General features: G+C 41.9%; 1 protein-coding gene across 3 annotated transcripts in view; it reads right to left on the bottom strand.

Moving 5' to 3' along the window:
- Nucleotides 1–26,499, bottom strand: part of ssx2ipa (synovial sarcoma, X breakpoint 2 interacting protein a) — a 45,785-nt gene that overhangs the window by 6,352 nt on the left and 12,934 nt on the right. For 2 of the 3 annotated variants that reach the window (XM_077242130.1, XM_077242131.1), the window contains exons 2-12: nucleotides 24,205–24,392; nucleotides 23,397–23,563; nucleotides 21,296–21,496; nucleotides 20,977–21,087; nucleotides 16,147–16,282; nucleotides 13,577–13,652; nucleotides 9,619–9,790; nucleotides 8,388–8,535; nucleotides 2,289–2,425; nucleotides 700–873; nucleotides 40–157 (exon numbers count right to left, since the gene is read on the bottom strand). In XM_077242130.1, coding sequence (XP_077098245.1) covers nucleotides 40–157; nucleotides 700–873; nucleotides 2,289–2,425; nucleotides 8,388–8,535; nucleotides 9,619–9,790; nucleotides 13,577–13,652; nucleotides 16,147–16,282; nucleotides 20,977–21,087; nucleotides 21,296–21,496; nucleotides 23,397–23,563; nucleotides 24,205–24,253 — 1,489 coding nt within the window. In that variant the 5' untranslated portion in view covers nucleotides 24,254–24,392. The remainder of the gene's footprint in view (nucleotides 1–39; nucleotides 158–699; nucleotides 874–2,288; nucleotides 2,426–8,387; nucleotides 8,536–9,618; nucleotides 9,791–13,576; nucleotides 13,653–16,146; nucleotides 16,283–20,976; nucleotides 21,088–21,295; nucleotides 21,497–23,396; nucleotides 23,564–24,204; nucleotides 24,393–26,499) is intronic. The other variant, XM_077242132.1, reaches the window with a different exon arrangement.

The raw sequence follows: 26,499 nt of genomic DNA, 5'->3' as shown, positions 1-26,499 counted from the left end.
AGACATGGGAGGTTCTGGCGGGTCTCCAGAGATACTCACCGACTGATAAAGCACTGTGAGGTTCAGGCAACGCAGGTCTTTTACGGTCTACAAATGGAGTCATGTTCAAAAACTGGGTCTTCAGCCACGCACCTCGATCCTCCTCAAATGATTTCCTCTAAAGAGGGAAAACACAGCAAGTTAAAAACAGCTAGATGAAGTGCACAAAAGAGGACCTATTGTGCTTTTTTCCATGGTCAACCTCATTATAATAATTCATACGCAGAATAAAGGGGCGGGGCCTGGTTGAGTTATTTAGTAGTGTGTTAAACAGGCGGTTATGGTAAGGGGCGGGACATTTCCCAAACACTCTCGAAGCTCTCGACCGATCACAACACACTGCTCCAGCCGACCAATCAGAGCACAGTGTGCTTTTCAGAAGGAGTTACTGACAGACTGGGAAGAGAGGAGCCGCAACAATGGAGAATATGAGGAAAATACATGGTTTTCATCTCTATTACACAACAAAAGCAAGAAGAAAATGAGCTGTTTAGAAAGGCTTGGTTTCAATAAAAGTAATTTTTTGCATTGAATAATTTATAAGTTCTCAAACAGTATGTTTTTAATAGCACAATGACCTCTGATCTGTCAAAAGATTAAGGAAAATTTCATGACCTCTTAAATGTTTTACTGTAATAGTTAATTCTTTCGATTCAGTACCTCGTGCCCCAAGCGAATAGCAGCTTCAGTGAAATTCCTCCTTTCTCGCTCAAAGTTTCTTTTCTGCTCGTTGAAGAGCCTCCATTCCTCTTTCAGCCGCTCCTTCTCCTCCAGCGTATAGCAGTCATCCAGCAGAGCTGCGGTCTCCTCGTCACATGACACGCTTAGCTGCTGCTGTAAACACACACCGCCATCAGAACCAACACATCCACACATCTCAGACAGGAGCAAACACACAATCTATGATCTATGTTTTAGCCCAATTTATGGTCGGATCTGACATTAGTAACCTCAGGTAATTAAAGGTGCTCTAAGCGATGTCGGGTGACATCCCTTCTTGTTGACGTTTAAAGTATTGTCAAACAAAACGAAGGCTAGCTAGACCCTCCCTCCTCCTCATCAGCGCAAACTGCACCCCCAAACCCTTCTTATCGGTTATTGGCTGGAACAGTTTGTTATGTTTCGTGGTGCGGGTAAGCCCAGTTTGTTTTTGTTGTCGTTTGTGGAGCCTGGGGTGTCTGCAGAGACCGTGTTTCTTTACAGTGTGTTCAGGGGACAGGCAGCTAGCGGATAGTGAGGAGATGTTTGTTGTATGTGACAAAAAATGTTTTGGCCTAAAAAACGCGTGACATCGCTTTGAGAATTTTTTTAATTTAAAAATAAAAGTGCTTTTACCGAATGGCCCAAGAAGACCCGTATCATTTTAAAATATGATCTATGTTTTAGCCCAATTTATGCATGGGACCAGACACTGCAGGTCTTCACAAGTCCACTTGGATCTGAAAACCTGAGGTCTGACCCGAGAGGTCAGGGTCCAAAACTTTGACAAATGCCTCGGACACGGGTCGGGTCTGATATTAGTAACCTCAGGTAATTTAAAATAAGTGCTTTTAGCCAATGACCTGAGGAGACCCGAATTGTTTTCAAATATGCCAACTTTCCACTATTCGTTTCAGGGGTTTAATTAACAATCGGGTCTAGCTGGGTTAAAAAAATAAAAAAAAGTGTCTTCGGGTCTGACTTGGGTCCAACTTTATCGGGTTGGGTTTTTCTTTGGGTAAGGGTACGCACCACTAATGTTAGCATTAGCAAACTCTGCACAGTAGTAACGTCCAATGAAAGATGATTACGCCGGCTCATTCCACGGTGTACAGAGCTGAAGTGTGGATTCATTTTGCACTCCACTATAAAGAAACCACTAAGGAGATCGAGAACAGTTGCGTTGTTTCCAAAACTCAGATCTAAAGAGCTCAATTAACATCCTGACGCCGTAAGATCGACGTTTAGATGGATATGTTAATATGTTCTGCGCGCTTTCTTTTCAGTAACAAAATAAAACAAAAATAAAAGCGGTGAGAAAACAGCAGTTCAGAAAGATCTGATCACACAACGATGTGGATATGTCTGAACCAGCTTTACAATTCAGCACTCCGGTCAAGTCATGCTTATTCATACAGCACTTTCACAGTATTGAATAGTCATGGAGTGGACGATGCACTTTCTGTTGCCAACTACCCCACTGTTCTGATTAAATAAAAGTTTTGCTCAGGTTTTATGCACTTCATTAGTGTTCGATGTATATTGTTGACCTGCAGAAGCTGCTGCTGTATGTGGATGAACTCTTTACACTGTTGCAGCTCCAGTCGTATCCGCTGCATCTCCTCCTCATGATCCTTCCTGGACATCAGCTCCTCGGCCTCACGCTCCTGACACGCCACCAGTGACACTGCAACACAAGCCGGATTCATCCAGACCGATTACTGAAGATCTCGAAAGAATCTTCTGTCTCAAAGAACAAGAGCAGCATTTAAAGCGACATTCCACCCATTTACTCACCCTCATGTAGAAGACTTTTTTTCACATTCACACAAACAAAGATTTTTAGGTAAATAATTCATCTCTCCGAGTCTATATAATGCAAGTGAATGGGTGACGCTCTGCTGACACTTGAAAAACCACACAGACTGATAGTGACGGAGATCCACCCAACCACAGCTGATGAATCAATGTCTTCAATGGATGAATCAATGGATGAACATCCGTACGACAGTAGACCAGAAGCAGTGATTTATAGTTAAAAAAAGGTTAAAAATAAATAAAATAAAATAATTTTATTACACCGCTATCGTTTGACCTCACATAGATGGAGTCCGTATACTATGTAACTGTTCAACAGTCATCAATGCTTCAAAAATGTGTTTGTGTCTTACCCCGATTCACTATGGTAGTCTATTACAAGTGTTTTTATTCCCTTTCAGGATGGTTTTGGCGGTAAAAAATTGTGTACATGTGTCACTCGCCCGTGTGTCTCATCATATCCGCAGATGAGTAAAGTTGCTCTGGTGTGGAGTGAGTGTGTCTGGTGTGGGAGTGACAGAGATTAGTTGTGTGTTAGTTGTTATAATGGGCCAGAAAGATTGACATGGAGCCGCTAAATCCCCAACCTCTGGAGAATCACCCGTTTTAACAAATGCTGAACAGAGAAGAGACTGCTGGAGAAAAGAGAACGAGACACAGCTCGTAATCAGGGTTTCGGCAGGTTCCTTCAAATTAAAATTAATGTCTTTTTTTACAAATTTTAATGCCATACATGACCATTGACTAACCACAGATATTACAGTGCTGTCCATCGATTTTTTTTCCAGTTATTAATCGCAATTAAAAACACTTTTTTTTTCTCAACATTTTTATTTAGCATATATTAGGCTTCAAAAAATATTAAACTTTTTATTTAAGTGAAATTCAAACAATTCTCACATAAACGTATAATAAATGTCATATTTACCCGTGTCCTTTCGGTCTAACAGGTAGGACGTATACAGAAATTGAATAAAGTTATCAAACAGTCTGCCCTGCATAAATTAAATATAGATTAATCCTTATTAAAGCTACAAAAGTTCTTTAGTCAGGAGCAGGGAGTTATTGTCTCTGTTCCCTTTGTTCTTTGATTAACTTTACTGTCAGAAAGCTTTATTGGCTGCTGGCCCTTTAAGAGCAGCCGCTGCTGACAGAGACGCGGATCTCACACACGCCTCATTCTCTCACAACTCTTGACGTTCATTTAAGACTTCATTTAACTCATTTAAGACTGCTCTTATGTTATGAGTATACTCGACAAAACAGACATTTTGCCATAATTATGCTTGTTATATTGTTCGTTCAAGCGCGAAAGAGAACCGTTTTCTGGCGCGCTGTCTGTGCACACGATACTGGCGAAGGTCGTGTTTGTGTGTGTGTGCGTTGGTACATTCACAGGCAGCGCGTTCTCCTTCGTTTTCTCGCTCTTGAATGGTTTAAAAGCATTTGCATGTGACGCTTCCACCACTGTACAAAACGCCCGCGTCACCTCCGCATAACGGCAATTTTGCTCCGGCCGGAAGCAATTACCAAACTTGTTCCGTGTTTTGATCAAATTAACATACATATTTTGCGACAGCAAATAAAAATGATTAATTATGAAGGCTATATTCAAATAAATTGATAATATAAAATTTCTTATTTTAATAAATTCAATTTTTAATGCCGGCAGGATTAAAATGTAATGCTTTTTAATGCCATTTAAGGCCTTAATTTCCCCAAAATCCATTTAATGACTTTTAATGCCCAGCGGAAACCCTGGTAATTAAACAAGAATCAACATCAGCTTGGCTTTAGGAGATGGAGAGAACTGAGGGGTTTGAACGGTTGTAAAATGACGCAGATATGATGGTGTTTATTCTTCTTTTCTTCTTTGATCCCTAGCTGGCGCTTGGTCTGGATTGGCTCCTAAGCCCGTACGCTGCTGTGGGTGCCAATGGTTGTCGAATCTCATTCACGAGGCGTTTCCATGCGGGACGATCCAAGGCGGTCGTTTTGACGTCGTCGATATTTAATCTGCGATTTCTGATGTCCTCCTCAACCTGTTTGAGCCACGTTTTCTTTGGTGCCGTTCGCTGGATTCTCCACTGGGAGGGTCGGTTACGCCAGAGGAGTTGGTGTGGTAGTCGGCTCCCACTCATTCTGCAAACATGGCCAAACCATCGCAGTCGTCGTCTTTGGATTTGTTCCTCGATCAGTGGTTGTTGGCATCTGCGCCGGATGTCCTCATTTCGAAGGCGATCTCGAAGTGATACTCGCAAGATCTGGCGCAGGCATCGCATTTGGAAAGCTTCGAGTTTGTTGAGGTCCGCCTTCAGCACCGTCCACGTTTCGGATCCGTAGAGTAGAATCGGCAGGATTAGCGTCCGAAATAGGCGAATTTTGGTCGGGATGGAAATATTGGTTCGCTTCCACAGACACCACTTTAGCGAGGCGAATGCTGCAGTTGCTTGGCCAATTCGACTGTGGGTCTCCGCCGTAGTCGCAACTTTCTTCTCTTCAATTAGTAAGCCCAGGTATTTGAACTTCTGAACTTGCTCAATCTGGATGCCGTCAAGGTGGACGTTGGCCCGGTGATCCATCTGTTGTCAGTACCTTCGTTTTGTCAATGTTAATTTTCAAACCATATGATTGGGCAACGCGGGCGATCTCGTGGAGAATGTCCGTGGCTTCGGCATCGTCCTCGGCCAGGACGCCACTGTCGTCGGCGAACATAAGATCCGTTACCGATGAGCCATTTTCGTCGAACTGCACTCCTCGCCTACCCTCGAAGACTTTCCTCATGATTGCATCGACAACGATGTTGAAGAGCAGTGGTGAGGCGACGTCTCCCTGGCGGACTCCAGTGCGAATGGTGAATTCCGCAGATAGCTCGTTTTGGATGCGTATTTGGCTTGATGATCCATTGTAGTTTTCCTGCAGGAGCTTGATGACTTTCGGTGAGATGTGCTCGGTCTCCAGCGTCGTCCAAAGTGCTGGCCAGTCGATGCAGTCGAAGGCGGATCGAAAGTCGATGAAGACGATGACCGTCCGCTTTCCACATCGAATTCGCTCTTCCATCACCTGGCGGAGACTGAATATCTGGTCACAGATGGTGTTTATTACTCACCAGGAGAGGAAGGGTTTTATTGAACAGAAACTATCATATGTTGCTCTCTAACAGAGTTCACTCTAAAGCAGTATCTATTGTGAAGTTCATCTTATTATGGTTGTTGTGCTGGAATTTACTTAAGGAAGTATTGTGTCTATTAATGGGTAAAGCTCGTCAGCTTGAGACCCTTTCATCTAAACTGGTCATATCTCTCAAGCCTAGGAGTGAATGATTTATGAGCAGCAAGATAAGCATATTCATCTGCACAGTCACATAGAGCCAAAGCACAGCCAGAACAACTTTCTCATGCAAAATGCATGGAGTTTTGTTATTTTAACCAATAGAGCAGGGGTATTCAATTAAAGTTTCAAGAGGTCCGGTCTCTATATTTACTTCCCAGCGGAGGTCCGGATAATACTTTTTGGAACAGTTATACATTTTCTATCGAGGCAGCTGTAGTACTAAAAACAAAAACAACAACAAAATAACTCAAAACAGTCATTAGAGATGAGAATCTTGGGCCAAAACAGTGATGTCTAAGAATTTGTACCAAAACTTTATCCCAAAAAAGATAAAGTGTGTGTGTGTGTGGAAAAACTGGAATATGAATATAAATATGCATTTATTAAAAAAAGTTACACACAGGTACATAGAGGTAAAAAATATCTGTGTCAAAAAACTGTCATGGAAATTTGAAGCTTGGGAGCACAGACTTAAGTTTGGTCTCATTTTAAAGAAGACCCTTGGCAGATTATTGCTGAAGTAAAAACAAACTTAAGCAAATCCAAAGTTATGTAGTTCTGTTAAGTTATTTAGCTTTAAATTTATGAAAATGATTTATGAACATTATTTTATATAAAATATATACTTTATGAAACAAGCTGAACTCTAAAATGGCTAGAAAAATCAAAGCCATAAATCTAAATAAGTTGTGTTCCAAATTTGAGGTTGTAATCTAAAAAATGAGCTTTCGGTGAGATGATGTTTGGACGCAGTGACAGATTTTCCCCATTGGATGCAGTAAAACTCTAGCCTGGCTCCGCCCTCCTACGCACTTCCGCTCAATTTTCATTTTCCTTCAGTACTACGTATGGGATTGTGCTGTAGTCTTTTGTATTCTCCGATCAATTTTTTACCGGGCCAATCAGCGAACAGAGGGAGTGGCTGAGATCGATGACGTTGATGTTATTTGGAGTTGTAGTTCAGTAATAGAGCGGAGAAAGATGCGAGCGATTCCATTCAGTCCGTTGTGGCAACGCTGCCGAATATCAAGACGTTAAATCCGGAGCAAGAACAATCTTTGCTTAGTTGTGTTGGTGGGCATGATGTTGTGGCCATCCTCCCCACGGGGTTCGGGAAAAGTTTGATTTTCCAGCTCGCTCCGTCAGTGGTGAATGAGTTGGCTAAGGCGAACGCTAGGCATACGTCACGACCAGACGTTAGCGATTGGTTATGGCAGATAGAGTGACTGGGCAGATCCAATAGTATTAGACTTCAATAGAGTACCCGCCTACAAGGAAGTTAACACTTATCAATGGAGCGGTGCCAGACTCTATGTACAAATTAAATGTACGAGAGTCTGGTGGGACAGGCTAGTAAAACTCCACTAATCACACAGTGATTGGAGTGTTTCTCTCTCAATATTACAAACATATGTTTTTATAACACACATCCTAACCACACTCTGACATCCATACCAACACACCCACACAATTATCGTTGCATAATTTATCCAATTGGCTCTATAATATGCAGAAGCAGAAAACAGGAATAAAGTGAGTATTTGCTTTATAGGCCAAACCTGGAAAAACGGCTCCATCAGGTAAACAAAAAAAAAATCAAAATGTAAATTTTGAAGCCTTGCCAACAGAATGAAAGCCTCTCAACAAAGATTGCATAAATTTATAGTTAAATGGCCCTGGGATCAAAAATTGCAGTTTTAATGGGTTTCAATGGGGACATTTTTGTCCAAAAGGCGCTGAGAGGGAGTATTTTGTGTACCGAGTGCAAAATAGATTTATTAAAGGAAATGGTGGTGAAATAGTAAAATTACAATAAAATTACACACCTGTGCCAAATTTTATGCAGTTAGCATTAACACAGGCAAAGTGATCAAAAAAAAAAAAAACTGAAAAAGACAAAAATGTCCATGAGGATACACAAGGGTTAAAGTTTTTCAACTAATATTTATGATTCTTTGTATTTCAGCCTTATCTAAATTAACAGAAATACTTTTAATAGTTTACAATAATAACAGTGCTAACTCCCAAGTTGTACTCCACCCTTCTGAAAGGCCAGGGTTTGAAATCACCACGTCATGAAGGAGATGTGCTCTTAACAACACCCATCACAAGAGCGACACTGCTGCCACTGTTCTGACCCTGGATGTGGGCTAACTGCACCTCGGAAAACTGGGAATCCCCTTCCAAAAAAAATCACTACTAAAAATGCATGTCTGAAGTTTATTTCGAACGACGTGCCTGAGCAATTGAACAATGCTTTTGTGTGTTCGTCTGATTTCACAGCACGCTGCTGTTTTTATTTAAAAATATCTCGTGTTGAAACCTACGTCAGTGCCAAGTATTTTGTTCTCGGAGGCAATCGCTGTGGTTGCAAATGTTAATTTGACTCCATTGCTGTCTTAAATTCAGACGCTGCTTTTTAACAAGCATCTGATTGATTTTTTGATGCGTAATAACTTAAGCTAACCTCCAGAAGCCCTGTTGAGGATGGCGTGTACCTTGGCTGTCGAGTCTCTGCATGTGGCTTTTGAGCTTCCTCCACTGCAGGCGGATGCTGTTGGTGAGCTGCTCGCGCGCCTGTTCACACGACTGCTCTAGCGTCTCTCGACTGCAGTCAGCAGTGTCCTCCTCGCCCTCAGAGACAGCCTGAGGACACACACACACACACACACACACACACACACACACACACACACACACACACACACACGGAGAAACAGGCCATCACTCACCCTCATGCCCTACCAAACTAACAAGACCTGCGTTCAGCTTCCAAACACAAATCAAGACTATTTTTCACAACTCTCAGATTTCATTAAAAAAATCTTTGTGTTGAAGATGAATCAGTCTTATGGGTTTGGAATGGCATTTAAGTGAGAACATTATTTCCCACCTATACACACAAACACGTATATATGTATATATATATATATATATATATATATATATATTAAATAAATATAAATTTATTTTTAAAAGTCTCCCTGTGGTGAACATCAAGGTTTTAATGTTGTTTATATGTCTATGTGGTGTTTTTAATATGCTTTAAGACAAACCATGTGTAAATTCATAAGTCGACAGCATTGCTGAGTATTTTCTGCTTAAAACTGCAGTGAACCAAAGACAGTCTCAAAAACACGCTTTGAAATCGCTGGTGTTTCTGACGTCACAAACTACCTTGTAACCGATCAGATCAACATGTGATCGTCAACCAGTGGATCTCTGAGTGAGTGAGTGAGTGAGTGGAGGCGGGGCTCATTTACATATTCATAGAACCACGTATACTAAGGTGTCGAGTTACATTCAAGATATTTTAAGGAAAATACATTTTTTTCAAGGAAAAAACTTTTAAATATGTAATTTTGGTGATCAAAGATGAGTTTTAAGGGATAACATGATTGACTACAGGGGGACCTTAAACTTAAATGAATAAATAGAAACAAATCTTAAATATATTTGTTTCTATTTATTTAAATATATTAAATACTTTAAACAATGCATTATTTACTTTTATCTTGCCAATAGTTGACAGTAGTATTATTGTACAAATGAAAATACAAGTCATTATGAGACACAAAATTCACCAGAGCTCGTTATACTAAAGATTTGTTTCCACCACTGAAACAACTTTACCTTTTGTCTTTTTAAGCATTGTTTTTAGACTATTTTTAGTTCACAGTCTGACTGTTTTCTGCTGAAACATGTGGAGGTCATGTGAGGAGCTCACACCTGCTCTAGGCTGTCCTCCGCTTCCACGCAGAGGCTCTTGGGACTCAGAATGGCCATCATGTCCTTCTTCATGTGCTGCAATACTTTCTTCAGCTCGGAGTTCTCCAGCATCAGAGATCTCTGCCGCGTCTCATAATCACTCAGCAGAGCCCTGTACATCTCGCCCTCATGCCTAACACACACACACACACACACACTCCAGCATCAGAGATCTCTGCCGCGTCTCATAATCACTCAGCAGAGCCCTGTACATCTCGCCCTCATGCCTAACACACACACACACTCCAGCATCAGAGATCTCTGCCGCGTCTCATAATCACTCAGCAGAGCCCTGTACATCTCGCCCTCGTGCCTAACACACACACACACACACACACACACACACACACACACACACTCCAGCATCAGAGATCTCTGCCGCGTCTCATAAACACTCAGCAGAGCCCTGTACATCTCGCCCTCGTGCCTAACACACACACACACACACACACACACACTCCAGCATCAGAGATCTCTGCCGCGTCTCATAATCACTCAGCAGAGCCCTGTACATCTCGCCCTCGTGCCTAACACACACACACACACACACACACACACACACACTCCAGCATCAGAGATCTCTGCCGCGTCTCATAATCACTCAGCAGAGCCCTGTACATCTCGCCCTCGTGCCTAACACACACACACACACACACACACACACACACACACTCCAGTATCAGAGATCTCTGCCGCGTCTCATAATCACTCAGCAGAGCCCTGTACATCTCGCCCTCGTGCCTAACACACACACACACACACACCAGCATCAGAGATCTCTGCTGCGTCTCATAATCACTCAGCAGAGCCCTGTACATCTCGCCCTCGTGCCTACACACACACACACACACACACACACACACACACACACACACACACACACACTCCAGCATCAGAGATCTCTGCCGCGTCTCATAATCACTCAGCAGAGCCCTGTACATCTCGCCCTCGTGCCTAACACACACACACACACACACACACACACACACACATACACTCCAGCATCAGAGATCTCTGCCGCGTCTCATAATCACTCAGCAGAGCCCTGTACATATCGCCCTCGTGCCTAACACACACACACACACACACACACACACACTCCAGTATCAGAGATCTCTGCCGCGTCTCATAATCACTCAGCAGAGCCCTGTACATCTCGCCCTCGTGCCTAACACACACACACACCAGCATCAGAGATCTCTGCTGCGTCTCATAATCACTCAGCAGAGCCCTGTACATCTCGCCCTCGTGCCTACACACACACACACACACACACACACACACACACACACACACACACACACACACACACACACACACACACACACACACACACACACACACACACTCCAGCATCAGAGATCTCTGCCGCGTCTCATAATCACTCAGCAGAGCCCTGTACATCTCGCCCTCGTGCCTAACACACACACACACACACACACACACACACACACACACACACACACACACACACACACACACATACACTCCAGCATCAGAGATCTCTGCCGCGTCTCATAATCACTCAGCAGAGCCCTGTACATCTCGCCCTCGTGCCTAACACACACACACACACACACACACACTCCAGCATCAGAGATCTCTGCCGCATCTCATAATCACTCAGCAGAGCCCTGTACATCTCACCCTCGTGCCTTACACACACACACACACACACACACACTCCAGCATCAGAGATCTCTGCCGCGTCTCATAATCACTCAGCAGAGCTCTGTACATCTCGCCCTCGTGCCTAACACACACACACACACACACACACACACACACACACACACACACACACACACACACACACACACACACTCCAGCATCAGAGATCTCTGCCGCATCTCATAATCACTCAGCAGAGCCCTGTACATCTCGCCCTCGTGCCTAACACACACACACACACACACACACACACACACACACACACACACACACACACACACACACACACTCCAGCATCAGAGATCTCTGCCGCATCTCATAATCACTCAGCAGAGCCCTGTACATCTCACCCTCGTGCCTTATACACACACACACACACACACACACTCCAGCATCAGAGATCTCTGCCGCGTCTCATAATCACTCAGCAGAGCTCTGTACATCTCGCCCTCGTGCCTACACACACACACACACACACACACACCAGCATCAGAGATCTCTGCCGCGTCTCATAATCACTCAGCAGAGCCCTGTACATCTCGCCCTCGTGCCTAACACACACACACACACACACACACACTCCAGCATCAGAGATCTCTGCCGCGTCTCATAATCACTCAGCAGAGCCCTGTACATCTCGCCCTCGTGCCTAACACACACACACACACACACACACACACACTCCAGCATCAGAGATCTCTGCCGCGTCTCATAATCACTCAGCAGAGCCCTGTACATCTCGCCCTCATGCCTACACACACACACACACACACACACACACACACACTCCAGCATCAGAGATCTCTGCCGCGTCTCATAATCACTCAGCAGAGCCCTGTACATCTCGCCCTCGTGCCTAACACACACACACACACACACACACACACACACACACACACACACACACTCCAGCATCAGAGATCTCTGCTGCGTCTCATAAACACTCAGCAGAGCCCTGTACATCTCGCCCTCGTGCCTACACACACACACACACACACACACACACACACACACACACACACACACACACATACACTCCAGCATCAGAGATCTCTGCCGCGTCTCATAATCACTCAGCAGAGCCCTGTACATCTCGCCCTCGTGCCTAACACACACACACACACACACACACACTCCAGCATCAGAGATCTCTGCCGCATCTCATAATCACTCAGCAGAGCCCTGTACATCTCACCCTCGTGCCTTACACACACACACACACACACACTCCAGCATCAGAGATCTCTGCCGCGTCTCATAATCACTCAGCAGAGCTCTGTACATCTCGCCCTCGTGCCTACACACACACACACACACACACACACCAGCATCAGAGATCTCTGCCGCGTCTCATAAACACTCAGCAGAGCCCTGTACATCTCGCCCTCGTGCCTAACACACACACACACACACACACACACACACACTCCAGCATCAGAGATCTCTGCCGCGTCTCATAATCATTCAGCAGAGCCCTGTACATCTCGCCCTCGTGCCTAACACACACACACACACACACACACACACACTCCAGCATCAGAGATCTCTGCCGCGTCTCATAATCACTCAGCAGAGCCCTGTACATCTCGCCCTCGTGCCTAACACACACACACACACACACACACACACACACACACACTCCAGCATCAGAGATCTCTGCCGCGTCTCATAATCACTCAGCAGAGCCCTGTACATCTCGCCCTCGTGCCTAACACACACACACACACACACACACACTCCAGCATCAGAGATCTCTGCCGCATCTCATAATCACTCAGCAGAGCCCTGTACATCTCACCCTCGTGCCTTACACACACACACACACACACACACACACTCCAGCATCAGAGATCTCTGCCGCGTCTCATAATCACTCAGCAGAGCCCTGTACATCTCGCCCTCGTGCCTAACACACACACACACACACACACACACACACACACACACACACACACACACACACACACACACACACACACACACACACACACACACACACACACACACACACACACACACACACACACACACACACACACACTCCAGCATCAGAGATCTCTGCCGTGTCTCATAAACACTCAGCAGAGCCCTGTACATCTCGCCCTCGTGCCTAACACACACACACACACACACACACACACACACACACACACACACAAGCATCAGAGATCTCTGGCGCGTCTCAATCACTCAGCAGAGCCCTGTACATCTCGCCCTCGTGTCTAACACACACACACGCGTGTGTTACCTAGCCTCCATCTTGCCCGTCTTCCACAGGCCTCTCCTGCCATCGGACCTTCCCACATAGTTGGACACTTCGATGGCTGAACACATGAGGACAGAAGAGAGAGATGTTATAACCCTGCATGCACTGTTCAAATCTTTCTGCATATTGTGGATTATTTTACTTGAAATTTTTGGGGTTTTTTGGCTGTCAATCATTCTTACTAAAAAATAAATAATCTGGGTCACTTTGTATTAGCTGTCTTTATGAAAATAATAAAAATAATAGTTTGGTACAACGTAGTTATTGCGTTCATATATTGTACATCACTTGTGCTGCTATTGAGGAGGATACAGGCATATAGGACAGGTTTGGTGGTGTGATCTAAGGTTAAAAGGGAAGGGAAGGTCAATGGTGTAATTACAGCTGTAAATACATGCAGGTAATTATAATAATATAAGTACAATGTAAAAAATGTGCATGTACACAAGTGCATCATATCAAATGATTAATTTAAATGTTAGTTCAGAGTAGTTGAAGACACCTAATGTAAAGTGTGACTGAAATCTCAAAGCTGTAATTTCTTTCAACAAGCTAAATTGATAGATACTATATTATATTACACATGGAATATACAAACAGGCTCGGAAAAATTGTATTTCTGATATACATTTAAAAATATCTAATAATCATCTTTTCCCCCACTCAAAAACATACACTATACTTCAGCATTTCTATAGGTGCAAATTTTTTTAAGCTTTCGAGTTTAAATGTTAACCTGAGGAATCAAGAAGAAAAAAAACGTTTCAATCAAGTAGCTCACATATACAGAAAACAGGATTTCCATTTCCCATCATGCTTTGTATTGGGGCTGGACAGGGGGAGCAAATGTGGAAGTATAGTGATATTTTATGAATCTTTAGCCGGATGAGAAAATGGAGAGACTTGTTGTTCATCATGTTATTTACAAGAGTTTCTGTTATGGTTTTGTCAGAAGGTCTTCAGAAGTACCAGACCGCATCAACAGAACCGCAGCTTATACTGTAGAACTCATTTCAGAAGTCTACACGCTACAACAGTACCTTATTTATAGATTTAAGTCAGCTTTTAATACAATTAACAGATTATCACCACCATGTTTTTGAAAGAAGTCTCTCCTGCTCATCAAGGCTGCATTCATTTGATCAAAAATACAGTAAAAACAGTTATACTGTGAAATATTACAATGTAAAACAGCTGTTTTGTATGTGAATATATAGTAGTGTAATTTATTCCTGTGATCAAAGCTGAATTTAGTCTTCAGTGTCACATGATCCTTCAGAAATCAGTATAATATGATGCTCATTTATTATCGTTGTTGAAAACAGTGCTGCTTCATATTTTTGTGAAACGTTTGATTTTTCAGAATTCTCTGAATAGAAAGTTCAAAAGAACAGCATTTATTTTAAACCGAGATCATTGGTAACATTATACTCACACTGTCGATCAATTCAATGTGCCATTGTTGGAAAAAAATATATATTTTTGGGGGGAAAACTGCAATTATCAGCTGGCAATACTTTTCATTTATCGTGTAAATGTCCGTCTCTAAAGCCCAACTTATACTTCTGCGTCGAACTAATATTAAGGCCAAAAGAAAATAGTCGCTAGTGACCCGAGGTATGCAAGTGTATTTTTTCTGCCCAACAATAACTGAATCTCGGACTCAAATTAAATTCACCTTTATTGCTCAAGGAGGAAATGTCTGATTCACTATGATGACGTGATGTTTCATTCATAATTACGGCAGGCACAACACAAAACCATACAACGAGTATTATGGCTACTGAGTACTGAACACATCAAATATTAGTGCCGCGGTCACTTGGTGGATCTGGAGAAGCTGTCAGCAATCAAATATTGATTTTGAAGAGAATATGATATGGTGAATATGAGCCAGATGCTGAGTGTCCTGGGAAATGAGCTCTGACGAGGACAGTGACGATGGGAAAAAGCGTCTGCTCAAAATTAACTCTTCCAAGTTCCAAAAGGTAACAAAATATGCTTTATTGTATTCTTTTTTAACAGTTATTAAAATATCAGGAGAGTTATTATCGCAACAGTTAGAGATCCATGTGTTAGATATAGATCCGGGTCACTAAAGACCCGAATATGTAATAATGATTGGCAAAACATTCAAGCATTTAAGTGATATACAACCTTTTAGGGGTTTCATCATGGGATCATTTTATGGATTTAGCGTGGAAGTAATTTTGTTTTATTTCATTTTTAATTTAAATTGAAATCTGAATTAAACATGTAAACATACTTATCACTAGAAAAAAATGTAACTAACCCATTAAACATGAAAGAATTATGCAATAATTTAAGACATTTCTCTTTATATGGAACCTTTTTTGGCATTAACAAGTAATGCCAAGTGTTAAGTGCAAGTAACAGCACTACACAAACTAGAGCAGAAGTGCAGAGAAAGAGAAAAGATAATAATGTGTTTGTAATACGTCCCCATGTTATTGTAAAGTTGCAACTACTAAACTTGCATCATATTTTTTCTTCTCCAAAGAAACGGAGAATAAAAGGACAGAAATGCGTACCGAGTTTCTTGTCTCTCTTGTCCACGAGCAGCTGGTTGAGCCGCTCCTTCAGTTTGGAGCACTCCCTCTCTTTACGCTTGGCATCATGGTTGTACTGTGTGGCTCGACTAGAGATGATGCTCTGCAGTTTCTGCACCTGCACCATATTAATCACACGCAGACGCAGTGAGGCATGATGGTGACGCACACAGTAAGTTCAACAGTTCAGACCAATGAACTAACCAACAAACAGACAGCAGCAAAAACTTAGTTTATAAACAAACTAGAATATACCCTAACAGTAAACAACTGTTTTAAGTTTAAAACAGTAAAAAGCTGTGCCTAAAGGGGTCCTAATATGCCCTTTTACGAAGTCTTGATTTTGTTTTTGGGGTGTACTAGAATGTTTTCATGCTTGACTGTGACATTTTTCACATATTTTACATTATTACAGCTGCTCTCTCACAACCGCGGTCGTAAAGCTCCACCACAGTGGCTGAGTGGCTGGTCCACCAAAAAAAATTTTGTATGTGAATGCTGTTTTTCATGAATATTTTGACAGGAGTGAAGCACAAAGCTCTGTTTACAATAGTCTAGCAATTACATGTTACATCGTAGCGATGGAAACGTTTGGATTGATGACGAATTAGTGTTGTGCGTGAGTCCATAAATTTAAGCTTTGTATTCTGTTTTGCGATCCGGTCACCCGATTATCAGCCAATATTCCAGTAGTTATCCCACTGGACATGGAATCTCTTGTTCGTTTTCCCAAATCTTCACTCACGTCTCACCCATTTTCGCAGAGGACTATATAAACTTGTCTTTCTTTGGTTCGCTTTTAACACTAGAACGGCCATGACGGTCATTTTGAATTTTATATCTGCAATAACTTTGTTGAAAAAACAAATAAAATCCTGCAGGTACCTGACTTTTCGTAAAAGTGTCTGTATTTTCATTTAAAATGTTTTTCATATAAAATTACACATAAGGCAAAAAAACAAATGAATATATTTACCTATTTCGGCCATAGTGACCGCACTGAATTTCGCGGTAATTTTTGTTACATTTCCATTGACCATTGTCTCTCTCAGTCAACAGAAAGGTCAGTAGCGGTTCTGAGTGTTTGCATATATGCAAATTTTTACAAACAAAAAGTATATTAGATTAAAATCACCGCAGCACACACCAGAGGCAGTGCCAGGGTCAAAACTAAACCCACGACACACGCTGCAAATGCCGTAAACCCGTGTGTGGGAATTGTGCGAGGAGAAGAGAGGCCACTTGCCTTGACTGTGAGGCTTAAATAGCCAAGCACTATATTGATGTAAATAATTAACATACAATTTGTAATATAGGCTAGTGTTTTTATGTTTCTGTAGCCTACGCTTCCTTCTTGGTTCTTCTTAGTTTTGTTTTAGATCAGCTCGTTTCCAGCTTTTTCTATTAGCCTATTTTCTCTGTTATTATATTAAAATAAAATGTTTTATAATTAAATAAGATACTTTTAGTTGTTATCTTGTTCTGAGTTATGTTGAATGGATATGGAAATATAGCCTATCTGTTGTGAATATGCGATAATTACGGTAGGCTACTAATGATACTATTATTTATAAATGTATAATTAAATTTGTTTAAATGTACAGTTTGGTGTTGTTTTGTTTTTAAAAGATATCCTAATACAATAAAAGCATTAATCTCTGAATTGGGTATTTATAATTAAAGATGTAGAGTTTGGAATCCAGCGGTCAAAATGGCCGCTTGTGGCAGTTCTAGTAGTTATGGAGTTCTGCCACTTCTAGTGTTAAGAAGGCCTATTATATTCCTAATTTTTTACTGTGGTAAAGTAGAAAAACGCTGTAGGAAAGATAGCCTACCTTTTTACTTGCACGTCAAATTCTTTTTAACACCGTTTGTGCTTGTTATTATACTTGGTAAGACGCGTCAAGTTTATTTGTAAAGCGCGTTTCACACTCATGGTGATTTTAGCAAACATAGCTTAAATGTCTTGCCCTTGTGGAAGATAAAATTCACTCTTCAGACCTTTTACAAGTAGAAAACAAGAAGAGATAGATATATGTGTATATATATATATACATATATATATATATAAAAGAGATGGTCTTTCTGCTCGTCTCCCACATCTCTGATCCTCTCAAATTCAGAGCGGTAGGCTTAAGCTATATCACACGTCTTATCGGGAAATATTCAACAAATGTTTTTTAAATATTTAACTACTATATTATTAAAGTTAATATTATTTACTGATATTTATTTCAATGCTTTACAGGCTTTAGTGTGATGTTTAATTGACAGACATGTGTGTTTATTATTTATTTGAGCATTTCCGTTACGAAATGGACATTTGAGCCCCGTTTTTAATTTCTTAACGCAATCGCACTCTGAGAAAAATATTAGAGATGCACCGATTACAATTTTCTAGGCCGATTCCGATTTTTCATTGAGTTTGACCTGCCGAAACCGATTATAGTCGATTTCATTTTTTCGAACCACTTTACAGAACACACAAATATTTATTTTCTCTCTTTTCTTTAGTAGAACATTTTGCATAGAACATTTTTTGAACAGTAATCGCTATAAAATAGAACTATATAAATTAGTCCTGGTGTGGGAAATTCACACACACACACACACACACATATCCAAAGTGCAGTCTAAGGCCTGGGACACACTGGCTGCGCGGCGTAAGCGTCGCGTTTTCTGTCTTTGCACATCAGAAGCGTGTCTGACGCGGCGCTGCTGACACGCATCACCCTTGTTCGACATATGGGAGAGAGTTGTGGAAGCCCTATACTTCATGTTAAGCATAAATATAAAGCCTACTGATAAAGACATAAATATAAAGCCTACTGATAAAGACACTGTCAGCACAGCAGTATTGACAGCAAAATAGACTACAGAATATGTCGTTCTGTATTGACAGGTGCAATATTTGAAAATTGATAATTAGGCCTATTTATTTATTTACTTTTAAATTAGGCCTATATTTATAGCTAAATTTGTCAAAAATGTAATTTATTAATATGTATTCGTGTACAAAATAACATTTAAACATCTTTTCCTGCCTGGAAACCCTATTTCCTATTCTATTTTGCTTCCAACACGCTTGTGTGTCACATGAAAAATAGGCGTCGGTTCTATTTCTAGCATGCACGCGTTTTCTGCGCGGCTCATGCAAGCTCTAAGGCCTGGGACACACTGGCTGCGTGGCGTAAGCGTCTCAGCTGCGTGGCGTGTCCGTTTTTATTTCGGCTCCCATGTTAACAGGTTAGAGCTTGCACACTGCCTGCGTGACACGCGCGTCTCAGGCGCAGCATGAGCCGCGCGGAAAACGCGTGCATGCTAGAAATAGAACCGACGCCTATTTTTTGACGCGACACGCAAGCGTGTTGGAAGCGTTTCCAGGCAAAATAGAATAGGAAAAGATGTTTAAATGTTATTTTGTACACGAATACATATTAATAAATTACATTTTTGACAAATTTAGATATAAATATAGGCCTAATTTAAAAGTAAATAAATAAATAGGCCTAATTATCAATTTTCAAATATTGCACCTGTCAAGTCAGTAGGCTTTATATTTATGCTTAACATTAAGTATAGGGCTTCCACAACTCTCTCCCATATATCGAACAAGGGTGATGCGTGTCAGCAGCGCCGCGTCAGACACGCTTCTGATGTGCAAAGACACAGAAAACGCGACGAAGCTGACACGCAACAGAAACGCCACGCTTACGCCGCGCCGGTTTCACACTGCACGCGTTAGCAGAGCGTAAGCACCGCGTATTTTTTTCGGCGCCCATGTTAACAGATTAGAGCATTCACACCGCACGCAGAGGCAGCGCGTCAGCGCGTAGCAGTAGCAGAGCAGGACCAGCAGTGCTGCGATAGTTTCGGCGCCCAGTCTATTTCTGTCTGTACAGTCTATTTCAGTCTATACACACGTCGCTGTGCGTCAAACGCTGCCAGTGTGAAAGCAAAACGCGCGTGTCCTGCTTCCGCTCACCGTACGCACTGCTCCTGCGCTGCTTGCGCTCCTGACGTGTGCAGTGTGAAACCGGCGTAAAGCTCACGCGTTGCTCCCGCTCCCGGTGTGAATGCACTCATTGATTAACATACACCGAAAAACCCCGCGCTGCTCACGCTTGCGGTTTCCATGCCAGAACTCCAAGGCGTACACCACTTTTGACCCAAAAGCACAAGAAAAGTGCTCAAAATCATATCAATAAGCCACAGAAGTTTTGGGATTCTGTTTTGTGGAGCGATGAAACAAAACTGAAACTTAATTGAGCGCGAGCAGCGCAGCAAAAATAGACTCTGCGCCGAAAACCCGCTTCACTGCTGCTCACGCGACGCTCCTGCTCGACACTCACGCGCTGCTCCTGCTCCCGGTGTGAATGCACTCATTGATTAACATACACCGAAAAACCCCGCGCTGCTCACGCTTGCCGTGTGAAACGGCCCTAATTCACGACGAGGTTTCCCACATGTGCCTTCCGTGTGCACGTGTGATGCTGATGTTGCGCGATGTTAATCATGTGGCACCAGAGTGCATTTGACCGGCAAAAAATCAGCATATGTCAGACTGACCGGCCGGTCGCCAGCCGATCAATCGGTGCATCTCTAAAAAGTATATATATATATACACTTTTTTTTTCTCTCAATACACTTAGTTTGGCATTTGAGTAACAGATTAAGGATTTTGTTTGCTGGGAGTTATGGCGTAAAACTTAAACAGAATAAAAAAAAATGTTTTTTTATAAAAACAAAAGTACAGCTGCGAACATGATGGGGTGCAGTCGTGATGTCGGTCTGGGCATGAGCATGTCTTACTTCCTCTTTCTCAGACTTCAGGCAGTTCTGTAAGGTCTTGATCTTCAACTGTAGCTGTCGCTCACCCTCATGCAGGCCTGAGTTCTCTCTCCTCGTGTGCTCCAGCTGATCCTGACAAACACACACACACACACACAGCGGAAATCAATAGCAGGCTGCTCGCGTTTAAGAACCATTTAGGATTTCACATTACAACCATTTCTAATCCTTTTCCTGAACTCTCCTATTATGAATGAGTAAATAATTAAACTCAGCACTACAGCAGTGTGCATAACAGATCTGTCAGTGTGTGTGTGGCGTAGAGCAGAAAGCGCAGTACTTTGAGTCGACAGTGGCTGTGCTGCAGATGCTCGAGGTCACTGCTGTTCTTCATCTGCTGGTTCTCCAGCTCGTGTTGGGCACGCTGAGCTCTCCTCTGCAGCTGCAGCACCTCATACAGCACGTTCAACACCGGCACAGCGCTCAGACCACCCGAGGCACACTCCACACTCAGTGCAGACAAGCCCAGCGAACACACCTCCTGAGGACAACCAGGACAATACATATGACACAACAGCAGTCCAGGTAAGATGTGATGAACATGTACTTAAAGGTGCACTGTGTGATTTTAGCGGCATCTAGTGGTGAGGTTGTGAATGGCACCCTACAGGAAGTGATGTCGTCATCTAAGACCGCAGAGTAGCCACTTAAGCAATGCGGTTTCTTTACAAAGATAAATTAAGAAATTAGGTTTACTTGATTATTCAGTACTTGAAAACAGTTATGTTTATGATATTGCATTTCTGTCAACAGATCCTCCTTAATATTACACAATGCACCTTCAAATTAAACCATATTGATCTGCCTGCATTGACACCATTATATGAGAACTGAACGATGACATCACCGTTTTCTCCACATTAGCTATGAATGAACTAAATCGGTAACTTATTTACAACGAAATGAACCATCATTGAACTTATTTAATCTGGACTATGACGCTATTTTCTTCTAGATCTGCTGTACACTACAGCAGAAACATTGTTGCATTATCACGGGTTATTAACATCATTCAGTCATTATGTTCAACATTCAAACTAAAAACTTGCTTTCCCACCCAGGTCATGCATTGGCACACAAGCCATTTTGCAGTTGTGTTTCAATGTACTGCAAATGTGAAAGTGCTTTATAAAATCTGAAAACAGCAACAAATGAACCCATGAAAGAGAACATTAGCTCTTAACATTTAGAGTAGTGTTACGCCGCCTCAAAAGTACACCAGGATACAAACATCAACAATGGTGTCGGTTTTACCATATCAATCTCTTCCTTTGGAACTGCATCAAAATGGATTCAGAAAACAGCGTCTTCTTGACATGAACACAATCTTCCAGTCTCAGATACTAGTGCAGTGTTTGAGGGTCAAAGTAGAACCTGTTCACCGGCAGCCAATGAAGAACACAGGCTGGCATTATGCAAATTTGTTACAAACCTACGCAAGTTCGAACAGGAAGACTGGAGTTACTGATGACTCGTTTCACAAGACAACTACTCAATTAAACTTTGCAACCTTTTACATTTACAAACAGCTCTATTACACACTACATGAAAGGTGATCTGAAAAAGAATAATAGGTGCACTTTAAATCACTACACTTTTATGTTTTACACTTAAGTTTTATATATTGCAACACCTATACTCACCAATAGGGGTGTAGCGATACCCTTATGTCACGATTCGATACATTTCACGATACGATATTATTGCGATACTCCAAGACGCATGATAAAAGGTTAACACATTTTGTTACTTTTGATTAAAATGCTAGTTTTGGTATGATGTTCCGATATCATCTGACCTCTGACCTGTAATGCTGCCTGAATCATACACTGTTGGTTCGTTGGCCAGAGGAGGACTGTTATCCTGTTATCTCTGAAAAAGCTGCTTTGAAACAATCTGTATTGTAAAAAGCACTATATAAATAAAGGTGACATGACTATTACATTGTGTGTGTAAATGAACAGGCTTGGACTCGGTGCTGGAAAGTGGAAACCCAAAGCACGGGACAAAAGAGACATCAGAATAACAATATTCATGATTCTGAAGCTGAAAATACTGAATTATTTCCGTCGAATATGCTTGCACTCTTTCACTGACTAGATATATTTAAAATAATGTTTTTTACTGACATTTGGCCTTATCAGGACCCACAAATATTCCCCCATTGCATTATATTCAACATAATATATAGCACTTTAATGTAGTACTGACACTAAAACTCTGTAACCTTGAATTTTTAATTGCATTTAATTAATTGTGACACGATATATTGTTACACCCCAGCTCATCAATCATCAGATAAAAGAATAGTAATAGTTAAACGTTGACACCACACCTAGACTAACACATGAGCAATACTTAAAACGCCCTGTGTAATGTACCTGATTGATATATGCGATACACTGCGATACGTTCTCGTCCGTGCAGAACGCACTCAGCACGCTGTAGGAGGTTTTAGGCAGAGCCGTGGAGGAGTGCAGGGAATGGGGAGAGTTGCGCCTGGAGGGAGACATGCTGATCCCAGAAATACTGGAGAGCTCTTTGGTGTCTGTACAGAAGACAAAAGAAAAGGCAGAGCCGGTTATTGAAGCCCGCCTTGACATGCCTAACATGGTGTCGAGTAGCTGCGAAAAAGCTAAGTAAAAAGGTGCAGGAAAAGCTTAAAAACAACAACAACTAATAGATGCAAGCAGCAATTGTGGGTCCAAACAGAACAGATGCTAAATAAGTTTCAACACATTAGCCAGTGGTGTTGCCAAGATATTGGATACGAGTAAAGTTTTAAATAGCATTTCAGGCTGGTCTGACAAGGATCTGAGGGAAATTTGGTGAAAAATATATTCAGAAATTTAAACTACGCTATGCATTCGACTCAGCATGAGTCCAGGAATTAGAGGGGGAAATGTATTGTATTTCCAGGCCTTACGGTTCAGAAGTTACTAGCTTCAAAATGTGTGCAAATTTAACCTGTTGGAAAGACATGAGGTGGACAAAACAATGACAATTTACTTTTTGAGGTAAACTACTCCTTCCAACTCATTACAGAAAAAGTACAGAGAGAAATATATTAGTTTCAATGTGATGCAACATTACACAGATTCATTATAAACAATCCTTAAATTAGCTCAGTCTCTTAACAAGATCGAGCCCGAAGCTCACACGAGTCCCAGACACATGTTTGAAGCTCACCGAGAGATGGATCTGGCATCATTGTTGGAGTGCACCAATCTCCCATCATGCTCAGCTTGGATGGGGCTCTTGGTTGTCCCGCTCTCCCAGAAGTAGACTAGCACTGGGCCAACATCACTCCTGAAATAGCACAGTCGTCAGACTGGATTACAGGCCTCTGAAGCCGGATTAAACCGCAGGGGACATCACTGCAGGATTACAGCGCCAGCGGGAGACAGAGGGGGTTGAGGGAACATGGAGAGCAGGAAAAACAGGAGGATTGAGGTGTCATACTAATGACTTCTATTACAAGAGCTACACATTCATGTAGAGCTCAAGTTAATCAATCTAGACAACATCTGAAGAAAACCCGAGTGTAGTCAGTCAGTAAAGCTGTGACATAAGAGAGCTGTTATAATCTGACCTGGGTCATGTCTAGGGCTAATTGTCAAACAACAACTATTATTCAATGGTGAACACAAACAATTGATTTCATTATTGATTAGCTGGGTCTGTGTGTCACCACTTAAAAATTCATTTAAGCATTAAAACTTTATATTTTCGATATGAGGACACTTTAAAATAATGATGTGCACTGATAAATAATTTAATAAACAAAGAAACACTCCATGAAAAAAAAATGATTTCATGGTGACCCAGACGTTTGAAAGATTTAATAAACAGCAGAAATATCAGCTTGAAATGGCAACTATCACATTTGAAGAGAGTAACGGATTGATGAATGACATTTTCTGGAATTAGATGAGCAACATTTTAACCTCCCAACACCAAGATTGATTTGTGTCATTCTTACAGAAATGCATCTGAAAGTGCTATTTGGCACACACTGAGATTCCTATTAAAATCATCTTGGGTTCTGCAGATCTTCATCTGCATTTTCATTATTCAAACACAGATCTGAGCAGCAGTCAGACATTATGTCCTGTGGCAATCCCATTCTGATCAAGAGTTACAAATTCTGTCTAATAATTTAACACCTTTCACAAATTTTTTACAACACAAATGAAGATATTTTAATCAAATCCAAAAGATTTCTGTCCCTCCATTGACAGCAATGGAGTGGTAGTAACTACGCTTCAAAAAGGGATTGTAAAAGTAATAAATACTAATCCGAGCTGTTTACAGCTAATTTTAAGTAGAGACATGACTGCTTTATATGATGAACAGATTTAATTTAGGATTTTATTCACATAAACATTCATTAACTCACAACATTCACTGATGTTGTGGTAAATGGAAGCTCAAGCATGTTCGCTTGTTTGCCATGCAAGAACCAATGAGGATCATTCTCGCGTTACGCAGCTCGTTTGAGCTTCAGCAAGAACCAATGAGGATCATTCTCGTGTTACGCAGCACGTTTGAGCTTCAGCAAGAACCAATGAGGTTCATTCTCGTGTTACGCAGCTCGTTTGAGCTTCAGCAAGAACCAATGAGGATCATTCTCGTGTTACGCATCACGTATGAGCTTCTGCAAGAACCAATGAGGTTCATTCTCGCGTTACGCAGCACGTTTGAGCTTCAGCAAGAACCAATGAGGTTCATTCTCGTGTTACGCAGCTCGTTTGAGCTTCAGCAAGAACCAATGAGGATCATTCTCACGTTACGCAGCTCGTTTGAGCTTCAGCAAGAACCAATGAGGTTCATTCTCGTGTTAAGCAGCACGTTTGAGCTTCAGCAAGAACCAATGAGGTTCATTCTCGTGTTACGCATCACGTTTGAGCTTCAGCAAGAACCAATGAGGTTCATTCTCGTGTTACGCATCACGTTTGAGCTTCAGCAAGAACCAATGAGGATCATTCTCGTGTTAAGCAGCACGTTTGAGCTTCAGCAAGAACCAATGAGTATCATTCTCGTGTTACGCAGCTCGTTTGAGCTTCAGCAAGAACCAATGAGGTTCATTCTCGTGTTACGCATCACGTTTGAGCTTCAGCAAGAACCAATGAGGTTCATTCTCGTGTTACGCATCACGTTTGAGCTTCAGCAAGAACCAATGAGGATCATTCTCGTGTTAAGCAGCACGTTTGAGCTTCAGCAAGAACCAATGAGGTTCATTCTCGTGTTACGCAGCACGTTTGAACCAAACGTGCTGCAATGAGGTTCATTCTCGTGTTACGCAGCACGTTTGAGCTTCAGCAAGAACCAATGAGGTTCATTCTCGTGTTAAGCAGCACGTTTGAGCTTCAGCAAGAACCAATGAGGTTCATTCTCGTGTTACGCAGCACGTTTGAACCAAACGTGCTGCAATGAGGTTCATTCTCGTGTTACGCAGCACGTTTGAGCTTCAGCAAGAACCAA

Source organism: Siphateles boraxobius, unplaced genomic scaffold (genome assembly GCF_051911475.1).
Source record: "Siphateles boraxobius isolate OS27281-9 unplaced genomic scaffold, OSU_SipBor_1 25, whole genome shotgun sequence".
In the NCBI taxonomy this organism is placed as follows: domain Eukaryota; kingdom Metazoa; phylum Chordata; class Actinopteri; order Cypriniformes; family Leuciscidae; genus Siphateles; species Siphateles boraxobius.
The sequence above is the reverse complement of the archived record's forward strand: the minus strand, read 5'-3'. Positions and strand labels throughout refer to the sequence as shown.